We start from the raw sequence: 27,226 nt of genomic DNA, 5'->3' as shown, positions 1-27,226 counted from the left end.
CACAGTACTTCTGTTGCGTTGGTAGACTCAATAGTTATTGCTTGTTTATTTTCACAGTGAGATCTAATCCGCGCTAGACTTGGATGGTTGCAGAGTTGTTTCTCTGATTGCTGAGCTCTGTCTCCGCCAATACTGTCAGCAAGGGTGGCAAAGTGACGTGCTAGAGTCTCGGCAACTCTTGCTTGATCACTTACCACAGTACCGTTAACTTTGAGGTTAATTTCTGCTTGTTTGTTAGTGCAAGTCTTCGATCCCAAAAACGGTTTAAAGGTTTTGAAAAATTCTTTTGAATTTCTCTTTAGATCTTCAGCTTTCTTTTTCCAGTATTGTTTAATTGCAATCCTTCGTTGTCTCGTTGCTTCATTGCGACACCTTTGTTTAACCTCCCAGTTGTGTGCAGATTTATCTTTGTAATAATTTGAAGTGGCTCTTCTTTTTGCCCTCATAGCACTTTTCCACGATGTTGTCATGTAAGGGACATCCACGGATCTCACTCGCATCTTTTTCAGGGGAAAGCATTCATCCACTATATCCTTCATCAGTGTTTTCCAAGAATATACTTGGTCGTCTACGTCATCAAACAGATCTCCGACGTTCCATGGAGCTGCGGCTAGCTTATTTGCATACACTTCCCTATCACAATTCTTATAGTTCCTGGAAGTTATAATTTTATTCTGATAGCGCTTAACTGTCTCCTTCATCAAACCATATATCAACAGGTGATCGCTTAAGGCTGTATCGTAGGTCTTTTTGTTTCTTCAATGACTTGTGACGGGACAGCCTTCCTCGATGGACGCTGTTGTGCGACACCAAAGATGTGCAGTTCACAACCCGGGTGGGACAAATAGAGCGGCATACAACCAATCCCAAGGGCTTCCAATGACAATGGCGTGGTGACCATGTTGGTTTACACTTTAACAACACTTAACACTTTATTAAAAAATACACAGTTACAAGGTGTTTATATACCTACCCGCAAATAGCTGAAGCTAGTCGAGGCGGGTAGGTATGTTTAAACTAAACTAAATACATAACAAACCCAGCTAATGAGACCTCTTTTGTTGACGGTACACCAACATGGTGGCGATGACGACACGTGCATACACTCCATAAGTCTGTATGGTGGTATGCATAACGCCGTGCTCTTTATTATATAATTTTGAATTAGTTCTTTGGAAGTTAATTTAACAGGTTTATTCAGTTTCCGGTAATAAAACACAATTTTGTTCTTGCAGCGTTTGTAAGAAGAGTCCTTTGGGAGCATATCCTGATATGTGAACAACGAAATCAAATACAGCAATGCCGGCTCGTTCTTCATGTATTATTAGGGAGCTTAAGCAACGACGACGGCAACGACAACGACAACGCCACAGGACAATAGGTTTAATGAGCAAAAACAATGGGTCAGTTATTAAAAGACAGTTTAGACGGTGTTTAACAAAACCACGTTCTATAAAGCCGTTTTCAATTTTGCCAACAATCATATCTAAACATTGTCTACTGCCGACGGTAACAAGAAGGCTTGCATCCCGGCAGACTCTGAGTAAAAATGTTGTTTCTTGTATTCCCACGTCGTAGACCTTATACAAAATAGCTGATATTTTCATATTCTTTTGTCTGCATACAAATTAGCCCTACTAGCCTCGTTCAAGGGAAAATATCAAGTTCTTTTGGTTTTTGAACTCAGCAGCTTTAAGGACGTAAGGTAAGTGGACTGGCTTGCTCCGCACCAATTCACAAAATGTCGACTAAAAGTAAGCTATTGGCGAGTGGGCAGTTATAAGTCACTGAGAGGTCACAAAAAAAGTGTAACATCGGCGTTTGGCAACTCTGATTTTGAGAAGACTTACGATGTTTGTTATAAACTTTTGAAGTCCAGACTGCCGAAAGTGTTCACAAGCTAGGAAAGACCGTACACTGGCACGTGTTCCTTTGGCAGACACGCCTCACCTAAAATGCAATCCGCTGCCTTCTCCGCAATCATGATAGTGGTCGCATTAAGGTTACCGCTGACAATACTAGGCATGACAGACGCATCCACAACCCGAAGATTGTCCACACCGAAGACTCGCGTATCGCTGTCGACAACAGCCGTCGGGTCATCCTCGGCTCCCATCTTGCACGTACCACAGGGATGGTAATCTGTCTTGGCGTAACCTCGGACAAAAGCGTCTATTTCTTCTTCTGTTTTAATGTTATCACCTAAACGAAAACGACGTCAATAAACATTTCCGTTACAAAACATCCGTTACTATATACAACAAAGTAGTCAGCAGAACCCTTGCGCCTTCTCTCTGATCAGCTAGTTTTACGCAGAAAAAGATTAACGCCAATTACTTAAACGACATTTAGACAAATAAAAAATAAAATTAAATCACTTTATTTTAAGTGTCAATGAATTTAGCGCAGAGCACTAATTGAGGACACTAGCCAGATCAAATTGGAATTGAAAACCGTGACCTACACCGAGTTTTGAGCTGCCTCGGAAGTCAGTACATGGATTGTAGGTAACCCCGGGCGTTAAACCCCTGTTCAGAGGGTAATGCTGGATTATTCAAGTTGCCAAATCAACACGCAGCCTTAAGTGTCCAGCCGATAATAAATTAAACAATACTGAAACCAACTTGTGTCGGTTGACTTGCTTCACAGTTGTGAGTTGCGCCCCGTTTAGTCCTGACAAGGAAATAAATTCAAAAACTTCTGTTTTCACCGTCCGTTTTTGTACGCTTACAAACGGCTGACTACAAACCTGGCTTCAACTCTTTTCCTCTGTAAGGTTCCAAGGCCTTCTGGCTGAGCACGTGACGCGCCACTCGGACACAGGCCCTCATCAGCCGGCGATCGCTCTCGGTTGACAAATAGTTTGGTTGAATGACGGGATGCGTGAGTGGGTCACGTGACTTCAGCTTGATGAAACCTCGGCTGGTCGGTCTCAGGATCTCAACACAGAGCTGAAATGGTCAGAGAATAAAGCAGAATTTGTCACAATCGTTGCCAACTACGGACACATCAGAGATAGGGGAGGGAGAAAAATAAGCGGGGTGAGATTACTACAAATGTTTGGTTTATCAACAGAGTTAATAACTAAAGGTAAATTGACTGCCGTAAAGAGATCCGAGTGCTGACGTTCCAAGCGTTAGCCCTGCGTTAGAGTGAAGGAGATTTCTACTCCCCACCGACAGCAGCATCCCAGAAACTAACTCCTTAATCCATTTGAGATTACTTCAGTGCGCTATTCGCGTTTGCTACCAATTCTCCTTGCAAAGCTTCTCAGCCAAAGAGAAGCAAAACCAAAACAAAACGTGACTTTCTCGCGCGCATTTTTCCGCGTTTGGCGCCGGTTACTGTACACACATTTACTTCGAGTTCTGATTGGTTCTTTGTGTTGCTTACGTCTGCTGTGATTGGTCAGAGTAATTACTTTGGTTTTTTTTCTACGACACTTATTGAAAACTGCTGTAAATTGGCGGAACATCGAAACAAGCATCAGGCAAAAATATATTTTGGGACCACTTTTCGACCACGCTTGGTAACCGTTCACGAATGTGACGGTCGTGACCTGATGACACAAGAACAAGCCCATTTATTAGGCAGAGAACTGAGTGAATAGAGCTCCAGCTAGACAAGGAACATCATTTTGGGGCTTAGCACCGATCTTTGCAGTATTTAGGGTTAAGCACTGATTCGAAAGCGGTTTGCTTTCGTTTATTGTGATGGGTAACTCTACATAAATATATTAAAAATTACAATCGCGTCAGCTAGTCCTCGTTGGTGTAGTGGTTAACGTACGATAGAAGGAATGAAGCAGACATAACGAGTCAGGTTCGAGGCTTACACTATTCTACTTTTCCCTCTTTTCCTCTTAAGTTTGAAATTTAAGTGAATGCCCAATATCAGTTTGAGAGATGGAAGCGAGTCTTAATTGAAAAATGGTCCCAAGAAATTCTGCAAGCAGCAGTCCCACCACGAATTAACTCCCCCTCCCCAACCCCCCCCCCCCCCTCCCCATACCCTTCGTGTCTTCACGACTTTAGTTCAATAGTCTTTCAATGTTGTGATCAGCACTGCCAGTCACGCACGCGTACCTGATATCCGTGTTGGGTTGCCGGTGTTGTTCCTGCTTCACTGATAAACAAGGGTAAGAACTGCATCTGTATGTCCGGGTGCGAGATCTTTGAGTCACTTTTGATCAATCCACCAGTCTCAAGGTGGTTAGACGCACAAACTCCTCCCTTAAACAGAAACCATTTCATTCCTGCCATGATCTGGTTGTGTAGTTTAAATGTACTGTTGAGTGTCACTGGTTGGAGACATTGCTGTGGTAGAAACAAGGAAAAAAATGGGGTGATGAGCTTAGCCAAGGGAAACATGGTTCGTACTCTTCAGTTGGCTTTTAACATTCCATGGCTTTTTATGACCTTTTCAAAGTTTTCCTTGACAAAGCGTTCGTATTCTACAGTGTCAAAATGCGAACTGAACTGTTTATTTCTACTGAGTATAAATCTGTTTCTTGAAACCTCTTCTTTTTTTATTCTTAATCTTCGTGCTTTTTCATCACCTAAAAGAATGCTTTCTTTCTTTCTGTATCGTAACATTATTTTCCATGAGTTTCCATGACTCAAACTTAAATTCCATGAAATGATAAAATTCTACGATTTGCCATGTTTTTAATGACCCGTATGAACCCTGAGAAAATACAGGGGACGGGGACGGGGACGGGGACGGGGACGGAGACAGCGGAGACGGTGTCGCCCCGCGCCATTCTAGACCTCGCTTGGGATATGGGGGCCACGCATTTCTCAGTGATTTTACTACTGCCAAGTGTTACCCTCTATAAATAAAGCCTTTACTATTACTATGTGAATTTCTCTACTGACTACACTTTTAGAAGTTTTGTAAACGAAAGGTCCGCACGCATCAGTGGGTGATCCGGTGATCAGTCCCTTGATCAGAGTGGAAATTCAAACTGTAGTTTGCGTGGCAAGTGCTTCCGCTGGTAGGTTTCACAGGGCGCTGAGGAGTCAAATTTGACTCAGTTACTTTGAACGACAATTGTCAACCCTACCATGCCTCGCCATCACGTCACGGGGAATAGTCTTTCGTCTTAAACAGCATCTAAATATACTCGAGTGAAATTCACATATGCCAATCAACGCGCTATCTTTCCTCTCCGCCCGCCTTATTTTCTCATGGCTTAGCTCATTTCGACAGGGGCATCTTTTATGTGAATTATTCGCCTCTTTACTAAAAATACTTACATATTTAATGTAGACTTGCAAATGATCTTGTAGATTTTTTCCTACTCCGGGTAAGTTAGCCACTGTAGGTATATCCAATCTGTTCAGCTCATGGGCATCTCCAACTCCAGACAACATCAGCAGTTGAGGAGAATTTATCACACCACCGCAAATAATGACTTCTTTAGACGCTCTCACGCATTTTGTTGCGTTTCCAATGCGATACTCTACGCCGACCGCTTTCTTGTTTTCAAACAGCACTCTGTTTACCAATGCCCTTGTTTCAATGGTTAAGCTTTCTCGTTGAAATGCAGGTTTGAGATAAGCCCTGGCCGCACTGCATCTTTTCCCGTTATGTATTGTGCAGTCCAGCCGGCCAACTCCTTCCTGTTGATAACCGTTCATGTCTTCAGTGAAGGGATAACCAGCTTCAACCCCAGCGGCCAAAAAGGCCTGATGCAGAGGGTGCGAAGACGAACTACGTGACACGTGCAGTGGGCCATTTCCGCCTCTATATTGGCTGGCACCTGAGGAGAGAAGCAAGTGTTGATATTTTGAAAGAGTCACTGCACTGGAGTCACTGCAAGTGCGATTGTTAAAGCTGGAGGAAACGAGACAACAGCGACAACAGTCGATGTGTTCTGGGTACCACAGACCGGCATTTCTCCACGCGCCCATTTGGTGTTCAACATCAGTCGGCGCGCATTCCATACAAACTGAATTCTGCCATCGGATTGGTTAAACGAGCGAGGCTGAGAGCCTGCGTAACAAGCCTTTCCGTTGGCATTTGGTGCGTTTTTCGCTTTCGGACCGCGCAGATATTGGGATGATAAACGTACTGACAAAACCCAACGGACACTTGGAACTTGGAACTTTATTTTACGTGGCACTCCACTTAGCTAAAACTACGCATAATCAGATCCTTTTCTTCTGGGCCAACCGCCAGACCTACTAATTGTAAGGTCCTTAATTTTGCCTTTGACCCCAGATTAAACAAGCTGGACATTCTGCACGAATCCCTCGTCAGAAAACTAATGAATTTGGTATAACTAAGTTGTTGGGTGCCAGGGTTGTATTTATAAACAAACTGTGGTACCGCGTCGGTGGGGGAAAAAAGGAATGGTTGGTTTGTTCAACAAAGTTGATAAGCTAAATTAGCCAACCCTGAAAGAGATAGAAAAGGGACTGGCGCGTGAAAAGTCAGCCTTTGCATCTCTTTACAGTGGCTATAACCAACCATAAGCCAGTGGGCTGCTTGCTGAGGATCACACGTTCATTTACCAGGCTTCTTCGTTTTTTCATAAGACCACACGATAGAGTATTTTTACGATGGCCATGTTAGAGATACAAAACAAAAAAAATATTTGCATAAAAATAACTATATTTCCCAAAGAAAAAATCATTCTATTGTTTCGCTCCTCCAATATGGCTGTTGCAAAAACACTATGACCAATCTTATTGGTTTTTGGTTTCACCCAGTAAGCCACGCTTTACAGTATAGTTGGTCTACAGACATAAGTAGTTTGTATAACATTAATTTCCGGCAGTTTGCATAAGACCACAGAAACACCAGATTGAGGCAAGACAACAGGGTTACCCAGATTATGTGAAGAAAGGTACTGATAGTTTTCATAAGGCCACAGGCATACCAAGTTCACGTGCCTGATTGCTAAGGGACAGGAAGTCAGCATTTTCACCAAAGAGATTCCAAGTTCAAATGATTCTCATTTCTTGACACCAGTGTAGATTTACCAAGGCAGACAAAATGCATTGCAAAACAAACTTACCAAGTTCAAAAGTCTCAGATTTCTTAAAGTATGGCAGACAGTCTGCATATGACCATCCAGAAGCTCCTTCTTTTTCCCATCTGTCATAGTCCAAGGCGTGTCCTCGAACATAGATCATTGCATTTATGGATGAGGAACCACCTAGCACTCGACCTCTCGGGTGGTACATAGTTCTGAAATGGAGGCAATATTATTTTAGCCTGTGAACAGGCTCCAACAGTGGGGCATACGGGAAGAGAAAAACTGGCGAGTGAAACGAGATGAGCATGGTCTGGACCAAGCTAGATTTTTCTCTTTGCTTTATACTCCACTTGGGAGCCTTTTCACAGGCTATATCATTTAAATAATTTATCCCATGAGGATTTTCTAACCTTAATAACTTTGTAGATCAAAACGTTTAAGGTCTTAACTTAGGTTGGCGGGGAGGGAAGGGAGTCCAGGCATAGACCCAGGGTACTCTGCTCCCCCTCCCCCCACCTTTATCTTAAAAGTGGATCAAAAACATAATATTGCATGCTTTTTAGAAAATTTACCCAGCCCAAGAAAAAGCACTGGAAATTGCGAAGGGAGGAAGGGTAACCTGAGTTTGAAACACAAGTATAAAGAGGAGAGGAGGCTCAAACCAAAACACATTCACAAATATATATTCTTAATTTAAGACCTTATCCCTCTAGCTCTGCCCTTCCTTTTCATTTAGATGGTAATGTTCTTTTTTCACAAGTCTAAATCAGACACTGGAATGTTAAATGGTCACGGCAGGCTGTATTGGAAGGCAGCAAGGATAATTTAGGACTTTGCAGGTCTGGCACTGTTTCTTTTTTATCTAGCTGACAGGGTGTATGGTGATTGTTGAGCCCACAGATTCAATGTGAAAATATTCAGGTAGAATTTAAAAACTTTTCAGCCCTTCGTGTCTTTGTCTTGAAAATAAGCTGGGGACCCTCTCATTTGATACATTGATGCACAATGCATATGAGTGTCCAACCTTCTATGCCTCCAAGCTCAGAATTTCTTGCTGGCTAACACACCACTTTCTTCTTGTCATGTAAAATTTTATAATAATTGTAAGATATTATTTTGCTGTTTTACCCTTTGCCCTCCATCCCCCACCCCCCGCCCCAACTCTCCCCTAGCTCTCATTTCCTGTCTCTCTTCACTTGTTCCCAGCATTACAAAGAAAGACCCTGCAAATAAGGTTGACTTATATTAAGAGGTTGTGAAAAATAGTTGTCACATAAGAGAATGGTAAGGCACATTCTTTGCAGTTGTTTAATTTAATCAGAGATGTGCATCAGTTTTGGGGATGCTAAATAACTAGAAATGCACGAAAAAAAAGCCAGTTTAACCTGTTTTTCAAGTTTTCCTGAGGTTCTGTTGTATAGAACCAGTTGTAGTTGTCATTTTCTAAGTTGTATGACATAGCTGCTGGCATGTGGATTTTCCAAGTGTTGTCATTTGGTCCAGCCTCAAGAAGAAGCACTCTTGAATTTGGATTGGCTGACAGGCGGTTTGCCAGAACACATCCGGCTGATCCTGCTCCCACAATGATGTAATCATGGGTTGAAGAAAATGATGAAGCTGACCGTACTGAGTTGAAGCATTTTTTTCTCAATGCTAGTTGAGATTGAATCCAAAAAAGTAATATTAGTAAGTTTTTCTTATTTTGTGGCTGCTATTGTGTGTGTGAGGGATATTAGAAGTCTAGCCACAAATTGACATTAAATAATTGGAAATATCGTTGAAATTTTAAATTTTCATTTGAAAAGTAGAAATAACATTCAAGTGTGCTAAAACTTAGATATGATTGTTGCAAGTTTTCAAATTATTACAAAAAACCCCTGCACACTGCCATTTTGGATTTATACTTTTTGTATGTCATATGGTTGCTGAAAGAATTGAGCAATATATTACGCCATGAAAAATATCCAACATAGCGCCCCTCAGGAAATTTGAAACCAAAAATTTAGGCTCCCAAGTAGGGTTAAGGACGAAAAGAAAAATCGGTGAATTCACCGGGGTTTCCTTAATATTTGTATTTTCAACAATTTGACGTTACTTTATTTCAAGAGTGGAAAGGTTTCCTTCAAAATCACTTACCCTTTCCAGACCAAAATTGCACCCCAGGGGGTACTCGGGTATAAATGTGACGGGGGGGGGGGGGGAAGGGGGTGACGGAGCCCTAAAAAATGCAAGACTGGAACTACATGCAGATTATTTGAATCATGCTTTTGGATCTTGCGGGAACTTTGGCTTGAATTGTGTAAGAACTATAAGCCTGGCAAAATTCAAACCCAAAAAATACAGGAGTTGAAAATTTTAGACCCAAAAAATACGTCGGACCCCCAGTCACGTAAGGAGGTGCCTCGCATGGGTCCTCGCGTCCCGTTCGCACCTGCCCTTTTGACCTTATCACTTTTCACGTATTTTTCATTTCTTTCTAGTTGTTTAATTTATTGTATTTAACATGTGTGATGGTCAATAAAGCTGTTAAAAAAAAAAAAAAAAAAAAAAAATACCCGAGTATCTCCCCCTGGGAATTGCACAGGGTGGGAGAAGGTAGGGGGCAACCCTAATTACTATCAGGAGTTACAATTACCAGATTTCCCCCTTTACAAACCTTCTTTTCACCAATTTCCGGTGTGTTTTGGACCCCTGACCCCACAAATGAAAGTTCATGCTGACTGACAATCCCCTCTTTTGGGAAGTCTGGACGGCCCCTGACAGCTCTTTGAACCCTACAAACTCGGGTATTTCTGATGAAAATGGCTCAAAATTAAAACCATGCCTTTTATGGACCATAACGTGGCTCTATAGGTTTAATAGCATGCGTGAAAAATGGATTCCAAATGTTTTACGTGACAATCAATTTAAAACTTCAACCTGGGGTGGCGATTTTTACAAGCCAAAAGCACTAGTGTCCGGGGGTAGGTAGTATTAATGTTGAAGTTTCAAACTGATCGGTAGCTGCCTCTCTCGTACTGCGCTCTTTTGGGCTCGTCGCGCGCCAAAAGAGCGTCCGCGAGGAAGGCTAAAGGGAACAAAGCCCGAATGTCATTTTTAAAAATTTACCTTTTGCTTTCCATGAGAGTGTCTTCCTAGACAGTTGTGCGGCACAAGTAGCAAACCTTTTGACATAACCGTACATGCTTTGATCACTTTTGACTCCTGTAGGACCTGTACTGGCAGTGGAGGAGTTCGATCAGAGGTCGCACTGATAAATTATAAAGCCCGTTTCTGGTTACTCTGGCGTTTTCGAGCCTATATGGTTGCTTTGTGATGTTTTGCGCCGCTTTAGGCACAAATTTAGGCCTGAACGTGTACTTGAAAATTGCAGACGATCTTTTGGCTCCTCACCGGCTCACGCAATCTTCGGCTACCCAACGAAAGATAGCGTGACGAGGCAAAGTAACGTCTGCGAGCTGACATTTTAATTTCTTTTGTCTGCATTCAAGTTAGCCTTACTAGATGAACTAAATTGTAATACAACAGGTACGTTTTACTTACAAACTGGACCACATACAGAGGCCTCGACAGACTGAGTCGTCGATAACAAACGAATAGTGCATTAAAAAAATTTCCTATTGCTACTTCTCCTTCTTCTTCTGGAACGGGGTATCATTTTCAATCCAAAACCCTTCTGATCTAAACGGGGCCCAAACTTGAAGGCATAGGTGGCAACATGCCCACACGACTACTCGAGTCGGGACGGTCGTTCAGTTAATCCAAGGCAACAACTTAGCATTCCAGGTAAGTTTGAAAACTTTGCAAAACGATGACCCGTCACACAATTCCACCAAACGTCACGGTACGTAGCTTGCAATTTTTTTTTTTTAACTGTTCGAGAAAAAAGATTCAAAATTGTATGACAGCGTAGCCAATTTCTGAAAGTCAGACTATTTTTACGCCTACGAGGAGTATAAAACACGCTAGAGCAAACTCGTTTTCCGTTCTCGTCTTGGCGGGTTGTTCTCTTTCCCGACCTCTTTCCCGCGATCGACCCCGCGATCACACCCTTATCTGGCGGGGGCACCCGGTTGTTCAGAGCGGAAAAACGTAAAAAGCATGCGCGAACTCTGCGTGGGCGCTGGGCACCAAACTGTTTCAAAAATGGCGGCAATTTTAATTGTCTTATTTTCAACAATTTACTATGCTACCGCAGATATCTCGGTAAGTAGCGATAATTATCCCACACAAGATGATAGCTGCAGATGTAACCTTGCTGTGGCTCGATTTTCTTGGGGCTTCTTAGACTTTTAGAAAGATTTTCAAACCTTCATTGTTCCCGTGGCGTGTAAACAAATCGCCTCTACGGGTCTGTTATTGTCATGGACCATTTTACAAAAAGCGACTATATAAGCAAACCCCTGAATATTTAAGGTCGAGAGCTTAACCCTGGGTAGAAAAATAGTTAATCGTTAATTACTGAGTTTGCCAGAGTATAAAATTGTTTGCCAGAGTGGATTTTTAATTTTTTTCGCAAGGATCTAATTATCGGTTTTGAGGGAGCAATTTTATGCGATGCGTTACTTCCGATCTCTTAGTATATTGTACTGCTTTATTTCTTTTAGTTTAGTATATGTCTCTTCAATATATTGTATATTTCTTTTTGTCTTTCACTGCCCGCCTCGATTAACTTTCGCTACTTGCGGTCCAGTATAATTAGTTAAAAGTTGATCATGATAAACACAATAAAAAAGTTTGTTTTTGACGCGGGTGTGTGTGCATCCATCTAGTAGGCTCAGGTCAATTACACAACTGTTGTGTAACAATATTTATCTGCACAGGTCAACTGAAGGCAGGAAAAATAGCTTTAATTACGGAAACTTCCCAAATAACCCCTTTTGTTACTGTGCTTAGCCGCGGAGATTTTGAATTTGTTTCACAAAGCCTTCCGTGGTCGCAGTCTTGCCATCATTCACTCGTCGCGCAATTATGTTTTAGAAACGAAAAAATAAATAAATAAATGCATCCAGTGAGCAGAGGTTGACCAGCTGCAACTTTTCAAATAGAATTCAGTTGTGCTGACGCCAAATATGAATTGTCTTGTAATGAGAAACATAGAGAATATAAAAATAGAGATGAAGCTCGTGTAGCATAGTTACAAAAGAAGTGTCCCTTTGCTGTGTTTGTAGTCATGTACCGGAACCTGTACCGCAAATCCAGTTTTCGCTCTTGTCCTTACACGGTGTTGGTAAAATGCCCGGTCCGACTTTATAGCATATTCGATGAAATTGGACAAAACGTAGATGGTAAAATGTATTTTTACCACAAAAGCCACTGCTCAACGGTACAGAATCGAACCGAACCGGCAGCGTTTTTCAGTTCCCTTGCGCCCGCGAACGGATATGCGCAGAAAAATTGCGCAGAACGTTTTTCCGCTCTGAAACCCGGTTGCGGCTTTGGTACTAGTTTCCATTTCCCCGAAAATTTCACGCGTGCAATATCCATCCATGAACTCCATTGTGCCGGGCTAGCTGAAAGTAGAGTACGTACGTTTATTTAAACCTCGTTCAATGTCATCTCTTTGAACCTCCCAGGTAAATATCTTTCATCCCTCGAATTTATATTTAGAAATAGTTTGGGTCTGCGTTGTTAATTTAATGCAACACGGACACAACGTGCGAGAGTTCGACCTTCAAATGGCGCTCTCTGGTCATGTGTCAGTGGTTTTACTGCAGACTTTTCATTTATGGCACAAAAATAAGTTAAGTTTTGATCTTCATTTTTTCTGTTTTTAATTTTTAAGCCGTGAAGTTACGGCAGCGATGAAAGCGGATCTCGGGTCATGCTTGAAACTCTCTGATCGTTGCAAATGTTGTTGTACTACGAAGACTTGTATTTTATATTGCATCATAGTGGCAGGTAGTCCCTTTGTCGATATCGATTAGTACATGCATACTAGGGTCGAGTTCATCTTGTGTTATTTTTTAATACTGAATTTGTTAACATAGAACAAAAACCTAGGTAACTCCTCCTTCGTTTTGCCCCATCCATAACCACCCTCCCCCACCGCCACCCCAGCCCCCCTCCCCCCTCCACACACTCACCCACCTACAGGAGTTAATAAGTTGATTTTTGGAGAGTACTAGAGTTAACTGTTATGTGAGAACAAAATATAATCCAACTACTGTCTACTTTTGCTGACTCTTCTATAATTTTTTTGTTCACAACATCAGTGCATCCTTTTGTAGTCTTCTTCGATTTTCTAGTTTTAATCACTTCTTTACTGTACTTTTAATATAACTCTTTAATATAACTTACACTGATTGTGCAGTTCCAGAAAATATCCATACCCCCCCCCCCCTAACGGAAGGTTTTTTTATTTTAACCTCCCATCCCCTCGCAATTTCCGTTCCAGAGGGTTTATGATGACCCCCCCCCCCCCCCCCCCACACCTCCAGAATTTCCGGGTTTTTAAAACCCTCCTCCCTGAACCCCTCAGAAGTTCAAAATCCATTCAGACTAAGAAAATTGACGGCGCACACTATTATGATCAATTTTTTTATTATTGAAGCAACGTTGACTACTCCTGTTCAGCTATTTACAACACTGTTACTTAAAATGAGATGCCAAAACCAGGGACTTAATATGGCACACTAATGATCAGGTGAAGAAAACAAGTCAATGTTACAAGATGTACTGCTATATAACAAAAGCCAACTTAGTTAAAACCCTAACAAAAATACATTTCCAAAGATAGAAACAATTAGCAAGGTACTATACAACAAATGACTCTGATCATGTTTTCTTATTATAGCTGCAATCAATACATCATCAGATGGCTTCCTTGATGCTTATAAAAAGATGCTCCTTTAAAAGTCTGCCTCCAGCACTCCGTATAATAAATGGCAAGTACATGATATGAATTTTCTCTTTACTTGCTGTTTCATGGAACAATATTGATTCATTGCATGTCTGTTGACATGTTTCTCAACTTTTTCAAATTTTATATTAACAGCTTTTTATTAAAAGGAAATTAATTTGTTCCATGAAATTAACACAAATTTAAAAAATGGTAAATAATTATTACTTGGAGTTTAATATACCAAACACAATGAAGAGTTTTTATTTTATTTTATTTCCAAACACCAAGAAGTGGATTGGAAAATGATATGCAAGTTCTTTTAAAAGGTGTTTTGAAAAAAGATGAAACGCTCTTTGTAGTGTTTGATATGCCTTCTTAAACCATTTTTAATCATTGGAGAAATTCAAATCAAAAGTTTACCAAATTTTATGATAATTAAGATCACATTTCCAAACCTCCTTCATGGTAGTGATTTCCTTTGTTTTCTCTTCATGAATTATTGGTGGGTTTGAGAATTTCTGTGACTTAAGTGGGGCATTGATTTTGAGGACACTTATTTCTGTCATTTTTACCCCAAATGCTGAATCCTGTTTTAAATATGGGCTGTTAGAATCATTAACAATGGCTGTATTTGCTTAGTTTATTTCAATAGTTAAAAATTAATTTTATTATTTATGACATTTAAGTTAATTTTTGTTGTCATGAACAGAAATACCCTCTCAAGATTCATGGGAGTGTTCTCTGGACAAATGTCTTTGAATTGAACAAGGAATTTACTTTTTGTTGATAGTATACCGCCAACGTTTTCTGACTCAAAGGCATGAGATATTAAACCTGGGAGTGCCAGGATTTTCCAAAAAGGACACGACTATAAAATTATCCGAAGATTTCCGAATACATCCGAAGACTCCATATTCAGTGATCCTCAATCAAGTCATGCATTAATCCCCTGTAATGAGCTGTTCCTTTTTTCCCTTCAGGTCATCAACCTAATTTCCACCAAAAATGCCTCCTATCCACAATGAAGTTCTCTTCAACCCATGACTATGTGATCTGTGGAGCAGGCTCAGCAGGTTGTGTTCTAGCAAATCGTCTGTCGGAAAACCCTGACAACAAAGTTATTCTGCTGGAGGCTGGACCTAAAGATTGGACGTGGAAAATCCATATGCCTGCAGCTCTTATTTATAACCTTTGTGATAACAAATACAACTGGTATTATGAAACAGAGCCACAAGAGTTTATGGACAATAGGTAAACTTTAAAAACAAAAGAGATTGCATGCTTAATGTTTTTTCTGGATTCACATGAAGTGATAATAACAGTCTCTCAAACTCCCTTGATTTCATGTTTGCATCAGGACATATAGGCTCTAGTGCCACCTTTTTGTTGCCTCATCTTGGATTTCAATGTGTGAAGAGCATGGACTTTTGATGGTTGCTCCTGCAGGTGCCACGAAGAATTAATATGTTTCAATGATAGTTTTGTAAAAAAAGTAATCAAGAAATGCGTTTCCAGGTAGCACATGTTCTTTGAGAGTACATGAAAAAAAAAGACTGTTAGTAATCTGCTTTTAACTCACTGACAGACAAAATATAAATGGCTAGCAAATTCTTTTGTAGGCGTATCTATCAGCCTAGAGGGAGAGTTTGGGGAGGGTCGTCATCTTTGAATGCCATGGTGTACATCAGAGGACATGCTTATGATTATGATCGCTGGGAAAAGGAAGGAGCTAAAGGCTGGTCATATGCTGATTGTTTGCCTTACTTCAGGAAATCGCAGACGCACGAGTTGGGTAAGAATTTTGAACGAAATAGCCCCACAAACTTTGCTTCATGTTGTCTCTCTTTTCACTGGTGTACATCATTGTATGATGGGTATACTGGTCTAAGGACCCCTGGGAGTGACAACGTCAAAACAAAACTCTGCGATGCCAGTACAGTGCTCTACCAACTGAGCTATCAAGCCAACTGGGAGCTGCTCATATTCTGAGAACTCATAATAATTATGACCAGCTCCCGGTTGGCATCACAGATGTCATGGGTTTGAATCCCGTTCAAGCCTGAATTTTTTTAGGTTTCTTTTCACAACTGCTTTAATAAGTTGTACAAACGACTGTGAGGACCTTTCTTCTGTTTAATTTATATTAAGATTACTACTGTCATTATCCCACTAGGTCCAGATGATTACAGAGGAGGCGATGGCCCCCTTCATGTGTCACGGGGCAAATCAGACAACCCTCTGTATCAAGCATTTATTGATGCCGGTGTCCAGGCTGGTTATCCTTTCACAGAAGACATGAATGGCTATCAACAAGAGGGGTTAGGTTGGATGGACATGACGATCCACAAAGGCATACGATGGAATACAGCCAATGCCTACCTTAGACCTGCGCTCAAGCGACGTAACCTTCGAGCAGACACAAAAGCAATGATTTTCAGAATAGTATTTGAAAATAATAAAGCTATAGGTGTCGAGTACACCTGCCAAAATCAATTTAAACGTGTAAGGGCAAGAAAGGGAGTTATTTTAACATCTGGAGCTATTAACACACCACAATTACTGAACTTGTCTGGCATTGGAAATGCAGATGATTTGAAGAAGCTTGGAATCCCTGTGAAGGTTCATCTTCCAGGTGTAGGGCAGAACTTACAGGATCATTTGGAGATGTACTTTCACCAGGTCTGAGTGCATTTTGTTTTCTCTCAGCTGTATACAAACTGTACGAATTTGTAGTTGAAATATCAACGAACATTTTCACTTTCGCCATTTCTTATAGTAGACAAGGAAGATTAGTTCAGGAGAGTTTAAAGTCACATTTTTTTGTGGGTTGTGATGGTTGTGGTCTTGATCTGTTTGCTTGTTTCTGTTTCTTTGAGGTCCTACATTTAGTGGTAAATTATATGTTGATTGTATTTATTATGTGGTCCCCCCAATTATTAGAAATGTCAAGGGAGAAAGGGATTTCGAAAGGCAAAGATTTGAAATGAAAGAAAGAATATAAATTATTGGAATTGAAATGAATCCAGATCGTAGCAGTATGTGAGACAGATGTCATTTGAACCTAGTAAATGGTTTAATGGTTCAATAGCAGAGCATCTCCCTGTAGTATAGTAAACATTTTCCTTGTGGACACCCTGCTATGAAGGTGTCTGTTCTGATCTTCAAGGCACTTCCACTGTGACAACATGTACCTGTATGTATGTAACTTTCATGGTATTTGCCCCCACAGGGTTTTAAAACCTGAGTGGGTCCAAGTTAAGGAAGACAACAATGCCTTTAAATAATTTAGTAGCCAGAGCTTAACTCTGTTTTGACATTTTTCAGGAATGCACCCAGCCATTAAGTTTGTATCGTTCACTCAAGTGGTGGAACATGATTCCTATTGGTGTCAAGTGGTTCCTCACAAGAACCGGGCCATGTGCCACTGCACATCTTGAGGCTGGAGGCTTCATTCGCACCAGAGAGGGCATCTCTCATCCCAACATCCAGTACCACTTTCTTCCTTCAGCCTTTAAAGATCATGGCAGAGTTACTGTTGAGAAAGAAGCTTTTCAAGTAGGTCATCATTGTAATGTTGTTGGGTCTAGAAAGTATTTCTGAAAAGTTTCTTACAAAGTCTTAGTGGCACATTTCCTCAAGCTTGTCCACAGTTGCTCATCAGGGGTTCAGGTATGAGCAAAGCATCTTTAGGGTTGGGTTATGTAATGTTGTTTTCTACAAATTGTATGATTTGGTGTTAAGTACATTTGCATCATTTCATGTCAAACTAAATTGAATCAATTTGAAAACATTTGCAAGAAGGTACATCGTCCCTCTTTCTCTCCCATATGTTTACAGCTTACAGCTCAATGAGTGTGTGAGTCTGTTAAGTGAATGTGGTACAGGATACTTAACTGTAATTTAGACAATTGTGTGGTAATTAATTTTGTAAAAAATAATGATGGTCTTTCTAATGCAAGTCTTTCATAAGGCAGTTTACATGACTTTGTATATTTTCCCACCTCAGTTTAAATTAATATTGTCTCTGAATCTTCATGATTTTTATTTTTACTCAAGACAATCTTCTTTTCAAGGTACATGTTGGTTCCATGCGGGCCACAAGTCGCGGATACGTAAAGCTAAAGTCAGTGAATCCCTATGATCATCCCATCATAAACCCCAACTACTTATCCACAGAAGAAGATCGAGTGGAGTTAAGGGATTCTGTTCGCCTGACAAGAGAAATATTCAGTCAAAAGGCTTTTGATCCATTCCGCGGAAAAGAACTGCAGCCAGGTTAGTGGTGGAGGGGGAGGGGGGGAAGGGGGATGGAGAACGGTTGGTGAGAAGTGAGAATTCCCCTTGTGGTGGATAGTGTAACAGGGTCATCTAGTAACAAATAATGCTGTTAGGATTTTAAGGGATTCATGAGAGGGAGAAAGGTTCATGAGAATGTGACCAGGAAGCTGTACATGTTATCTACATGTGATGCTTTTTATAAGAATAGCATGATCATAAGACTGGCTGCCAGTATAATGCTGTCAAATTGTTAAGAAAAGCTGATAAAATGCTGAGGGGCTGTCTTTAAATACCGTCAGCAAAGCACCACAGGTATTCCACTGAGTGGAATGCCTGTAAACTAGCATTGGGTAGCTAAGTTTATTTCCACTATAACCAAAGCATTTACTTTTTTTTTTACTTTTACCCAATTTAACCTTTATAAGATTGATTGACAATCATTTAAGACTTCTCTGATATTATTTTTGTGTATCTACATGTATTTAGTGGATGGAGCACCATTGATAACGATTTCCTGTTTCCTGATTGAGTGTTTAAACAAATTTCTATGTGTATGTATGCATGAATCACATAGAAATATGATCCATGCAAACTAAATAATCGACAGGATGGAATCAACTGTAGTGTTTATACTCATGAGTTGTTTTAATATTTATGTATTGGAAAAAAGAAATTGTCTGCTATTGACTGATGACCCATTTATTTATTATAAGCCAGAAAAAAAAAGAGTCATGTAATTATTCAAAACTGACCCATTGGATAACACAGTTCTAGAGGTTTGATTGGTTTAGCGGCCGTGGTATATGAGCCATTATACCATACCCCACAAATATGGCAGCAGTACATGTCAGGGGAGTGCTGGGCTATCTATCATCTTGTAATACTGTATTATTATTTTTTGAGAACTACAGATATACTTAACAAATCGACGGCAGTTTTCTATGGTCTATACTCTTATAGACCATAAAATGACGTCAAAAAATGTTCAAAACACAAGTGGAACCACGAGCCGCAGGCAAGTGGTTTCACTGCCAAGTTTTGGACATTTTATGGCGTCATTTTATGGTCTATAAGAGTATAGACCATAGAAAACTGCCGTCGATTTGTTTTTTACAATAACATGGAAAAAGCACGAGCGGAATTGGCTATTTTTTTCGTTGAGAAAGCGCGCGCGTTACATCTGACGTCATTTTTATTGTCTGTACTCTTATAGACAATAGCTACGAGCCAATCAGCGCGCGGGAATTTGGACAGTTATTGTAAAAATGTTGTTATTCAACAATGACCCATTTTTTGCCATTCTTTTCTTTGAAGGTGATGATGTTCAAACTGATGAACAAATTGATGCTTGGGTTAGACAGAATGCTGATACTGCTTACCATCCATCATGCACATGTAAGATGGGTTCTGAAGATGATCCAATGGCTGTCGTCAATAATAAAACAGAGGTCATGGGAGTGGAAAATCTGAGAATTGTTGATGCATCAATCATGCCAAGTATTGTGAGTGGGAATCTTAATGGACCCACTGTTATGATCGCTGAAAAGGCAGCTGATATTATCTTAGGGAATCCTCCCCTTCCTAAATCAACTGCGCCAGTTTACAAGACACCAGAAAAAGGACAAAGATAGTTTACATTACAAGTGGGAGTTCAACGCCACAGCGCTTGGAATGGTCAAGGCGAAATGGCATTAATAGCTAGGTCATAATCAGTTCCCAAGAGGAAAATACTTTTTATATTAATAATTCTTATAACTTCATAGTGATGAAAAAGTCAAGTCTCTGAAAGTGAACAGACTGCGAATTGTAGTGGTGATTCTTACTGTGCAGCTCAAGACATGTTTTGACTTCTTGATTTAATTTATAGTTAGGTGCTGTAGTGAACTTCAGTCCCATTCATGAAATGTCCAAATGATTTCCCAAATATTGTTTGCATACATGTAGTAATTAGTTGTGCATGCTAGAGCCCTTTATTTTTGCATGGCATTCAATTTCATTGCTTTTGTCACAAAATAAAAATCTGCCAATCTTTTTAAGCCTGTTAGTCCCAATGTGAATCAGCAGCTAAGTTCTATTTTCAGTATCAAACATAAAATTATATCTTGAGAAGAAGGGATCCGAAATGATTAGAAGAAGAAAATGGTAACAAGTGATGAAAGATTTCTGTCAATAATTTTGTTGTTTTAATAAGAAATTCTCTTCAGTAGTACCATAAGAACTGTATGTGAAGAGTGGGGAGAATATTCATGTTTATAATGGGACATGATGTTAAGGTATTACTCACTTGCTCACTTGCATGGCTGGTAGTTTGTTGGGCGAAGATGAAAGTTGGACGAATGAGCAGTGAAGTCATGAGGGGAATCCGGAAAAGGTGATTTGAAATCATTTTCTTGCAGTTTACACCACTTGGTATCATAGCTTCACCACCAAAACTTGACACTCACACATGGACAATACTGCTGCATGGGTTACTTTCTTGCATGCTGTAAAATGAATGATGCTGGATAGGAATGTACATCATATTCAAAGAAGATGTGCTTGTGGTCAGTCTGTATGTTTGGTGTTCACTAAAACTACTACATTTTTGTACTGGACATTTTTTTACTTTTCTCAGTAACACTGTTTTTGGAAGAGTGTCTGCAAATACTCTGAAAAAAATCTTACTTGATTTAACTATCAAATTTTAATTGATTTTTGCAAAATAATTCTAACCCCTGCAAAATTAAAAGGCTTTAGGGTAGTCCTTTGCAAAATAATATAGTTCACATACAATCATGTAAAAATTTTTGGTATGGTCCAATTTGGAAAATAATTAGTTTCAAAACTCACTTTCATTGCCTAGTCTTGTCTTCTGAATTTTTTTAAAAATTATGATTAGAAGTTAAAGCTTATGATTAATCTTCGGATAAAAGAAAAATTGTTAAACAAATCAAAATTAAATGTTTGGTTTGAGCAACAATGTTGATAAGGAAAAGTAATTTGTCCACTATAAAAAGATTCATGTGCTGCAGTTGAGCGTTAGCCCTTTGGATTTGCTCTGACAAAAGGCTATCGCTCCAAGCATCAGCACTCAGATGTCTTTACAGTGGCCAAATTACCCTTCAACTTTGTTGATTAAACCAAACATTCGTTTCTACTCCCCACCGATACAGCACCACAGTTTCTCTAGAAACTAACCCTCTTCAGGAAGCAGAACATTCTTTGTGGAAGGCAGCACATTGGCACTGACTCTGCTCACAGGGTATCAATTCCCAAACTCTACAACATGCACGACGTATTTATCTTGCCATCTGAACTTTTTTCAGAGAAATGATATGTGGATGACTTGTTTTTTTCCCAGAGGTACATGTAATTAAGATCCAAGAGAAAATAAAGGACAAGTTGACTGAACATCAAAACTGTACAAAGCTAATTTTATTAGCAGTAAAATGATGGATAGAAATGAAATATATGTACAATAAATAATTCTGGATCAACTAGCACAGTTTCTTAAATTGAATTTCACGATCTATAAAAATGTTTTCTGAGAAAATCTAATTTTTCTACACTACAAGAATATGCTACATACATTAATCAAATGTACATGTTTCTAAAACATGTCAGTGCAGTGGAGATTGCAAAGCTAATGCGTTCTGGTTCATAAATGTACAAGATAACAATTACTGTTACTGTTTTCTGTACACACTTGATTCAAAACTAAGTAAAATACTATTACTTGTAAATGCAATTCAGTAAAAGTTGCTTCATTTCATGAGGTAAGCTTCCTGGCTTTACTCTCATCAACGTTTCCCTTAAATATATATTAAAAAATCCCATGTTTTTCGTTTTGCAAAAAATACTGTAAGACTAAAAGCGTGAATGAAAAGCGCTATGGAGTAATCACACTTAAGTTCTTCCTACATGTACTTCAACTTGAGTGCCACAAAGCTTTTTCAGACGATAACAACTATTGAATGATGATTTCTTGGCAAACAAACCAATTTTAAAAATCACAGCCATGTTTTGAATAAGGACAAATTATATTCTTAACTTATTAACACCAAAAGTCAAAACATAAATCCTGCCAGCAGTATTATGCTTTATCTTCAATAGATAACTGGAGATGATGGAAATGGATACAGACGTGATATCAGACTTGTAAAACTGAAAATGAAAGATGATGATGAGATTAATGATAAAAAGACTAAATTGTTAATAGGTGATCGATCTATCTGCAGCCATTTTTCTTTCATTATATTTAGCAAATGCAGCCAAGAAAAGATCACTCAATGCATTTGAATTTAAAGCCTTGCCCATGTTCAGGCCAGTTGCCCATCTTATTGCTCAGGGCTTGATTAATCAGGCTCTCCCTCCTGCGCAGGTAGGATAATCATCAAAATCATCATCATTCTCATATTCTAGTCTCTTCTCCAATTTTGGGGTCTCGTGCTCCAGTTCTGACAAATTCTCCAACCCTGGTCCTGAAAGGGAAACCAATAATTACTTGACTGCCCAGGATGACTAAATTTGGAAAAATTGAAGAACAGCTCCCCTGCAAGTCTGTTGACTAACTATCAACACCCTCTCTTGAAGAAAACAAGAGGCATGTGACATAATTCAACCATCTATGAACTGCAACTGGGGGTGCTGAATGGTGCCAATTTTCAAGGTTACCCTGTAGATGTACCTGACTTTTGCACAATCACTGAGAAAGAAACGGGTGTTTCGAAAGCAGAGTCTTCAACTTTCCAATTTAAAACTGGTAGAAGAAGAATCATAATAATTATTTAACTAATGCAATGACCTGTTTTAACTTACCATTACTGAGTATATTAGAGCTGAACGTTTGGCTCATTGCATTGGATGTATTTGGTGTTACGATGACAACTTGTCCATTTTTGTCATAACCAAAGCCGTGCTTGTCATCCCAAATAAAGCAGTTTTCCAAGCCTAGTCAAAAATTAAAACAAACTAAAGATTAACTTTTTGTGTTATAGCAACCCCCTACATGTACATGTGTGAGCCCAGTTGAAATGATGACTACGCAGTAGTCCAGTTATAGCAGGGCATGATACGCAGGAGTGTGACAGTCACCTCACTGGGTCTAAGGCCTTTTAGCCAGCATCCTAGAATTCGGATTGAATTGTCCATCACATTGCATAAAAGTATTCATATTAACTTAAGGTGGTACAAACACTTTTGATGTGCATGATGTTGTAAATAAACCAGTTTAAGAGTTATAAATTGGCTCCAAGAGAAATTTGTATCTGTGCAGTTGTCATCTACAAAGCAGGGATGATGCTATAAAGAGCCATGCAGATACGGGTGAATTTCACCATCTGAAAGAGATGTTATCACCGGCTGAAATTTCAACAGAACACAAAATAATACACCAGGCTAATTTTAAAGGTGCACAGTCCAAATTATCCCACAGTGTTTATTAATAATATTAATGAACCTGATGAGTTTTTCTTAACTATACATCCCTGACAAAGCAAATGCTTTGAGAAACTTGTGGCAGTTGACCCTATCTAAACCAGACTACTTTTGGATCCAGAACCAAGAGGGTGGAGAGAAGGAGAGGTAGAGTGCCTATGGTGCTAACTCTACAGTCTAGTGGCCAACATTTCCTTAACAGTCTTTGGGTGGTACAGTGTATATCGTGACTCAGTCCTGACTAAATTCTCGTAAACTGACTCATTAATGTGGCACACCGGTGCAGGATATTCAGCAACCATGCAGACACTCACAATCTACATCATCCCGAACATGTTGTAAGGTGCTAAGTACACTGCATTTACCTGTGAATCCATCCTGAGTTCGGCCTGCATTCATAGCTACTGGTGCTGTTTGAAAACATCTGATGCTTGACTGTCTTATTGTGAGTGCTAAGATCAGTTGATGTCCTCTTCGCAACAGTGACATCTTAACCCTCTTGCTCAACAAGTTTATTTTCCTGCACAATTTAAATCAATGTCAATGGACAGTTCTTTTGATACTGACAACAATTTTATGAATAGACCTCGGAAATTTCCATTTTGAAGGCTTCAACAGGATTTGAAACAATGCCACTTCTTAAAATCACCAATGAATGCATTAGGCTTTGAATGTCTGAGACATGATATTTAAGCCAAATTATAATAAACATTGGTATGTGACAGTCATGGGGCATTCCATACCCATTCCTGGAGGTTAATTCTTTCTAATCCAAATTCATTGGGTACGGACAACTCAAAAAAACCATAACAGTACTTAGCAGCCTTCTAGTGTTAAGCATAATATTTCAATCTTTCTAACTCTTGCTATCATATCAAAAATCGTCTGATCTGTCTCTGCAGTATTTCCTTCAGTTTTTTCAAGGTTATAATATTAATGACTTCGTAATAATTATTATTATCAAAATGTTCTTCTTCTTCTTCTTATTATTATTATTATTATTTTGATAGACTAAAAAACCTCCTTACTTGGCTTTAATTTCTTTTTGTTTGGAAATTTAGCCTTCTCATTTGCATTTACATGTAAGTTTCTTTATTTCAAGCTATATAATTATTCACTTCCAGGAAGAATTTTCCTAGCTAAGGATGACTAAATTCAAATGTACATGTACTTGTTTTAAACTGTGAACTTTGCAGAAATGTTGAATTCACTTTCACAAGTGGCTACATAGTGTAAGAACTTTTAAGTACAAGATGATGGAAGGAAATATTTTAATGGAATACTTTTAAGGCCCCATAAATTACACATGTATACAATTTTGTGCAATTTTAATGGACCTTTCTAATGCAAGTTTTTAGTCACTACAATATTGCAGCTGGTTTGCACCTGTGATTTGAAGTTGCAGCCTTGGGTGAGAAAAATTGCCCTGAAATGCAACAAAAGTTGCATCAAAAATTGCATGTGGAAACTGGCCTTTATTTAACCTGTTTAGTTTTGCTTTCAGTTTCTTTAAATGTATGTTTGTATTTTGGTGGTCTTTTTTCTATCTGTGACTTTCTCATCCATGGAGCACTCTTATTGCTTGTGTTAACTTTGTTATTGTGTAGTTCCAGAAAATATCCATATCACACCATCCCCTACCCCAACCCCCCTCCACACACAGAAGGGATTGGAAATTCCAAGCTGGGTCTCAAAAGGTCACAAAAGTTCATACCATGATACCTGCCAACCCCCAGTACAAATATCTGGAGATGTCTAGAAACCTTTGCATTGTAAGAATGTCACCCGAAGGCCTTACGAATGTTCCTGACGTCTCTTGGTCAGAACACCATTTACCTACCATGTATTGTGCAATAATTATTTGATTGATTGATTTCTGACCAATTATGATACTCATTATTTAATTGCTCTGTTTTACATTTTCGGATTGAGAACAGCTCAAATAAGACCACTAAATCCACCTCTTGTTTTATTTTCCTTTTTGACATCTTGAAAATAATGAAATTAATGAAAAAAATTTGAAAAAGGCCACAGTAGGCATTTCCCGGGAGATTTGCATGGTGCTATAACCGGGAGTCCGGGAGATTTGATGAAAAACTTGGAGACTCCCGGGAAAACTGGACGAGTTGGCAGGTCTGATACCTCCCCCAAACACACACAAGGGATTGGAAACTGCAGTATGTGGGGGAGGGGGGCAGGGGGAGGAAGGGGGTGAGCGGTCTCAAAGGCCACAAAAAATAGAAATGTTCATGTATGAAGCTAAATTGGATTTCGAGAAGGGGAAGAGGAGCCGTAGAATTAGGTGGGGGAGCATGGATATTTTCTGGAACAACACATTTCTTCGCTTAGTAATTTTTCAGCCAGTAAATTGTAATAAACAAATGAATAAAACTAAATGAATAAATAAATAAACAACAAGTGTTCATTTTCTCAGTATAATAATAAGGTGCTCTCAGGAGACGAACGTGAATTTTGCACAAAATTCAGAAATAGTTTTTTACTGCATGCAGGTTGTCTAGTTTTGGCCAAGTAGGACCACAAATTTTCTCTGTCGAGAACCAGAGAACGTATTGATTTTACATAAGCTTACTGCGTCGAAGCTATTCGTCTACAACGCAACCTTAATATAATATCAGAGGGATTTAGAATTGCGTTTACAGCAAACGGCAAACGTGAAGTTGGCGTTTATGTTTTCTTGAAAAAAGGCAGAAAAATTCTACCTTTTGATGATAACTGAAAACAGGGAGATGGTTGTGTGATTTCTGCCGTTTGCCATACCGCCAGCTCATGGCATAACCGGCTATGTAATTACAGACAAAGCTAAATTTTGTTTATACACTGTACCGTTTCGTATTTCTAAACAAAAATCAAAACTCTCAGAAGGTTTAAATAAGAATATTTGTGGAAATTGTGTGAGAATTTCTGAATGTCGGAAAAACGCCCGGCACGGATGCCGGAGACTGCCATTAAGCTTATCTGCCTGTTTATATTTGCTTGCATAACAGTGCCCTCAAAAATAAAAATATCAGCTTCAATTAGCGTTCTGGGGTATCTTAGCATTAAAATAACTTCAGTACTTAAAAACTATGATCAAAGTGGCACTAATATAAGTCCTTGCTGTAAAGAAACTTTTCGTGGTTAAAACATACAAAACGCACATCGATCTTGAAGGAAGCTCAAAATTCAAAGCCGGACAACTGTGTCAACAGATTTTTCGTTTTTTAAAGAGTTTCTGCACGTCTTAGTTTAAGGACAATGTATATTAGCGTATAAACAAAAAAGACACTAGATCTTACCTTCAAAAACCACGCACGAAGATGGCAATGTGAAATAATGTTACTGGCGCGCGCAAAAGCTTCCCGTTCCGTAAACTGGAACCAAAACAACTCATGATTCGACACGTGGTAACATGGGGGGTAGAGTAACAAGGTAATATTTTATTTTTTTCATAATTTTGGTAATTATTGTACATATAGCCGTAAATATTTTATTGAAAAATAAAGTACAAACTGCTGTCCAATGTGATGGAACTATACATTTAGACGTGAAAAAACTCCCACTGACTCTGAAAGCATTGATCTCTTAATTGCCCTCCCCACCCTCGACAAGTATTTATCTTTCTTTATGGACTACCTGAAGTTCCGCCGAAATGTCTTGGATTTATGAAGGTTAAAGTATTTTGACATTAAGCGGCATTCCCATAT

General features: G+C 39.4%; 3 protein-coding genes across 4 annotated transcripts; 1 reads left to right on the top strand and 2 right to left on the bottom strand.

The window, feature by feature from the left end:
• Positions 1-1,366: 1,366 nt before the first annotated feature.
• On the bottom strand, positions 1,367-10,392 carry LOC146479406 (choline dehydrogenase, mitochondrial-like). The gene is made up of 7 exons (XM_085110854.1): positions 10,094-10,392; positions 8,371-8,638; positions 7,025-7,197; positions 5,259-5,764; positions 4,086-4,316; positions 2,750-2,951; positions 1,367-2,202 (listed from the first exon to the last, which is right to left on the bottom strand). Exons 1-7 carry the CDS (start codon positions 10,167-10,169, stop codon positions 1,901-1,903), a joined length of 1,758 nt encoding a protein of 585 aa, XP_084966980.1. The 5' UTR covers positions 10,170-10,392; the 3' UTR covers positions 1,367-1,900.
• A 3,393-nt stretch (positions 10,393-13,785) lies between these two features.
• LOC146479405 (choline dehydrogenase, mitochondrial-like) lies at positions 13,786-20,143 on the top strand. Of its 2 annotated transcripts, XM_085111046.1 has the most exons (7): positions 13,786-13,872; positions 14,810-15,080; positions 15,449-15,621; positions 16,003-16,508; positions 17,154-17,384; positions 17,903-18,104; positions 19,422-20,143. In XM_085111046.1, exons 1-7 carry the CDS (start codon positions 13,803-13,805, stop codon positions 19,736-19,738), a joined length of 1,770 nt encoding a protein of 589 aa, XP_084967172.1. In that variant the 5' UTR covers positions 13,786-13,802; the 3' UTR covers positions 19,739-20,143. The 2 variants fall into 2 exon arrangements, with proteins under 2 accessions (XP_084967172.1, XP_084967171.1); XM_085111045.1 differs by lacking the exon at positions 13,786-13,872 and having other exon boundaries at positions 14,777-15,080.
• A 1,350-nt stretch (positions 20,144-21,493) lies between these two features.
• LOC146479404 (uncharacterized) lies at positions 21,494-26,937 on the bottom strand. Its single transcript, XM_085111047.1, has 4 exons — positions 26,819-26,937; positions 23,888-24,042; positions 22,905-23,036; positions 21,494-22,567 (listed from the first exon to the last, which is right to left on the bottom strand). Exons 2-4 carry the CDS (start codon positions 24,009-24,011, stop codon positions 22,446-22,448), a joined length of 378 nt encoding a protein of 125 aa, XP_084967173.1. The 5' UTR covers positions 24,012-24,042; positions 26,819-26,937; the 3' UTR covers positions 21,494-22,445.
• Between the last annotated feature and the right edge of the window lie 289 nt (positions 26,938-27,226).

This window comes from Pavona decussata, unplaced genomic scaffold (assembly GCF_977016875.1).
Source record: "Pavona decussata unplaced genomic scaffold, jaPavDecu1.1 SCAFFOLD_59, whole genome shotgun sequence".
Taxonomy (NCBI): Eukaryota; Metazoa; Cnidaria; class Anthozoa; order Scleractinia; family Agariciidae; genus Pavona; species Pavona decussata.
Note: the sequence above shows the minus strand (reverse complement) of the source record. Positions and strands in the feature narration are given on the sequence as shown.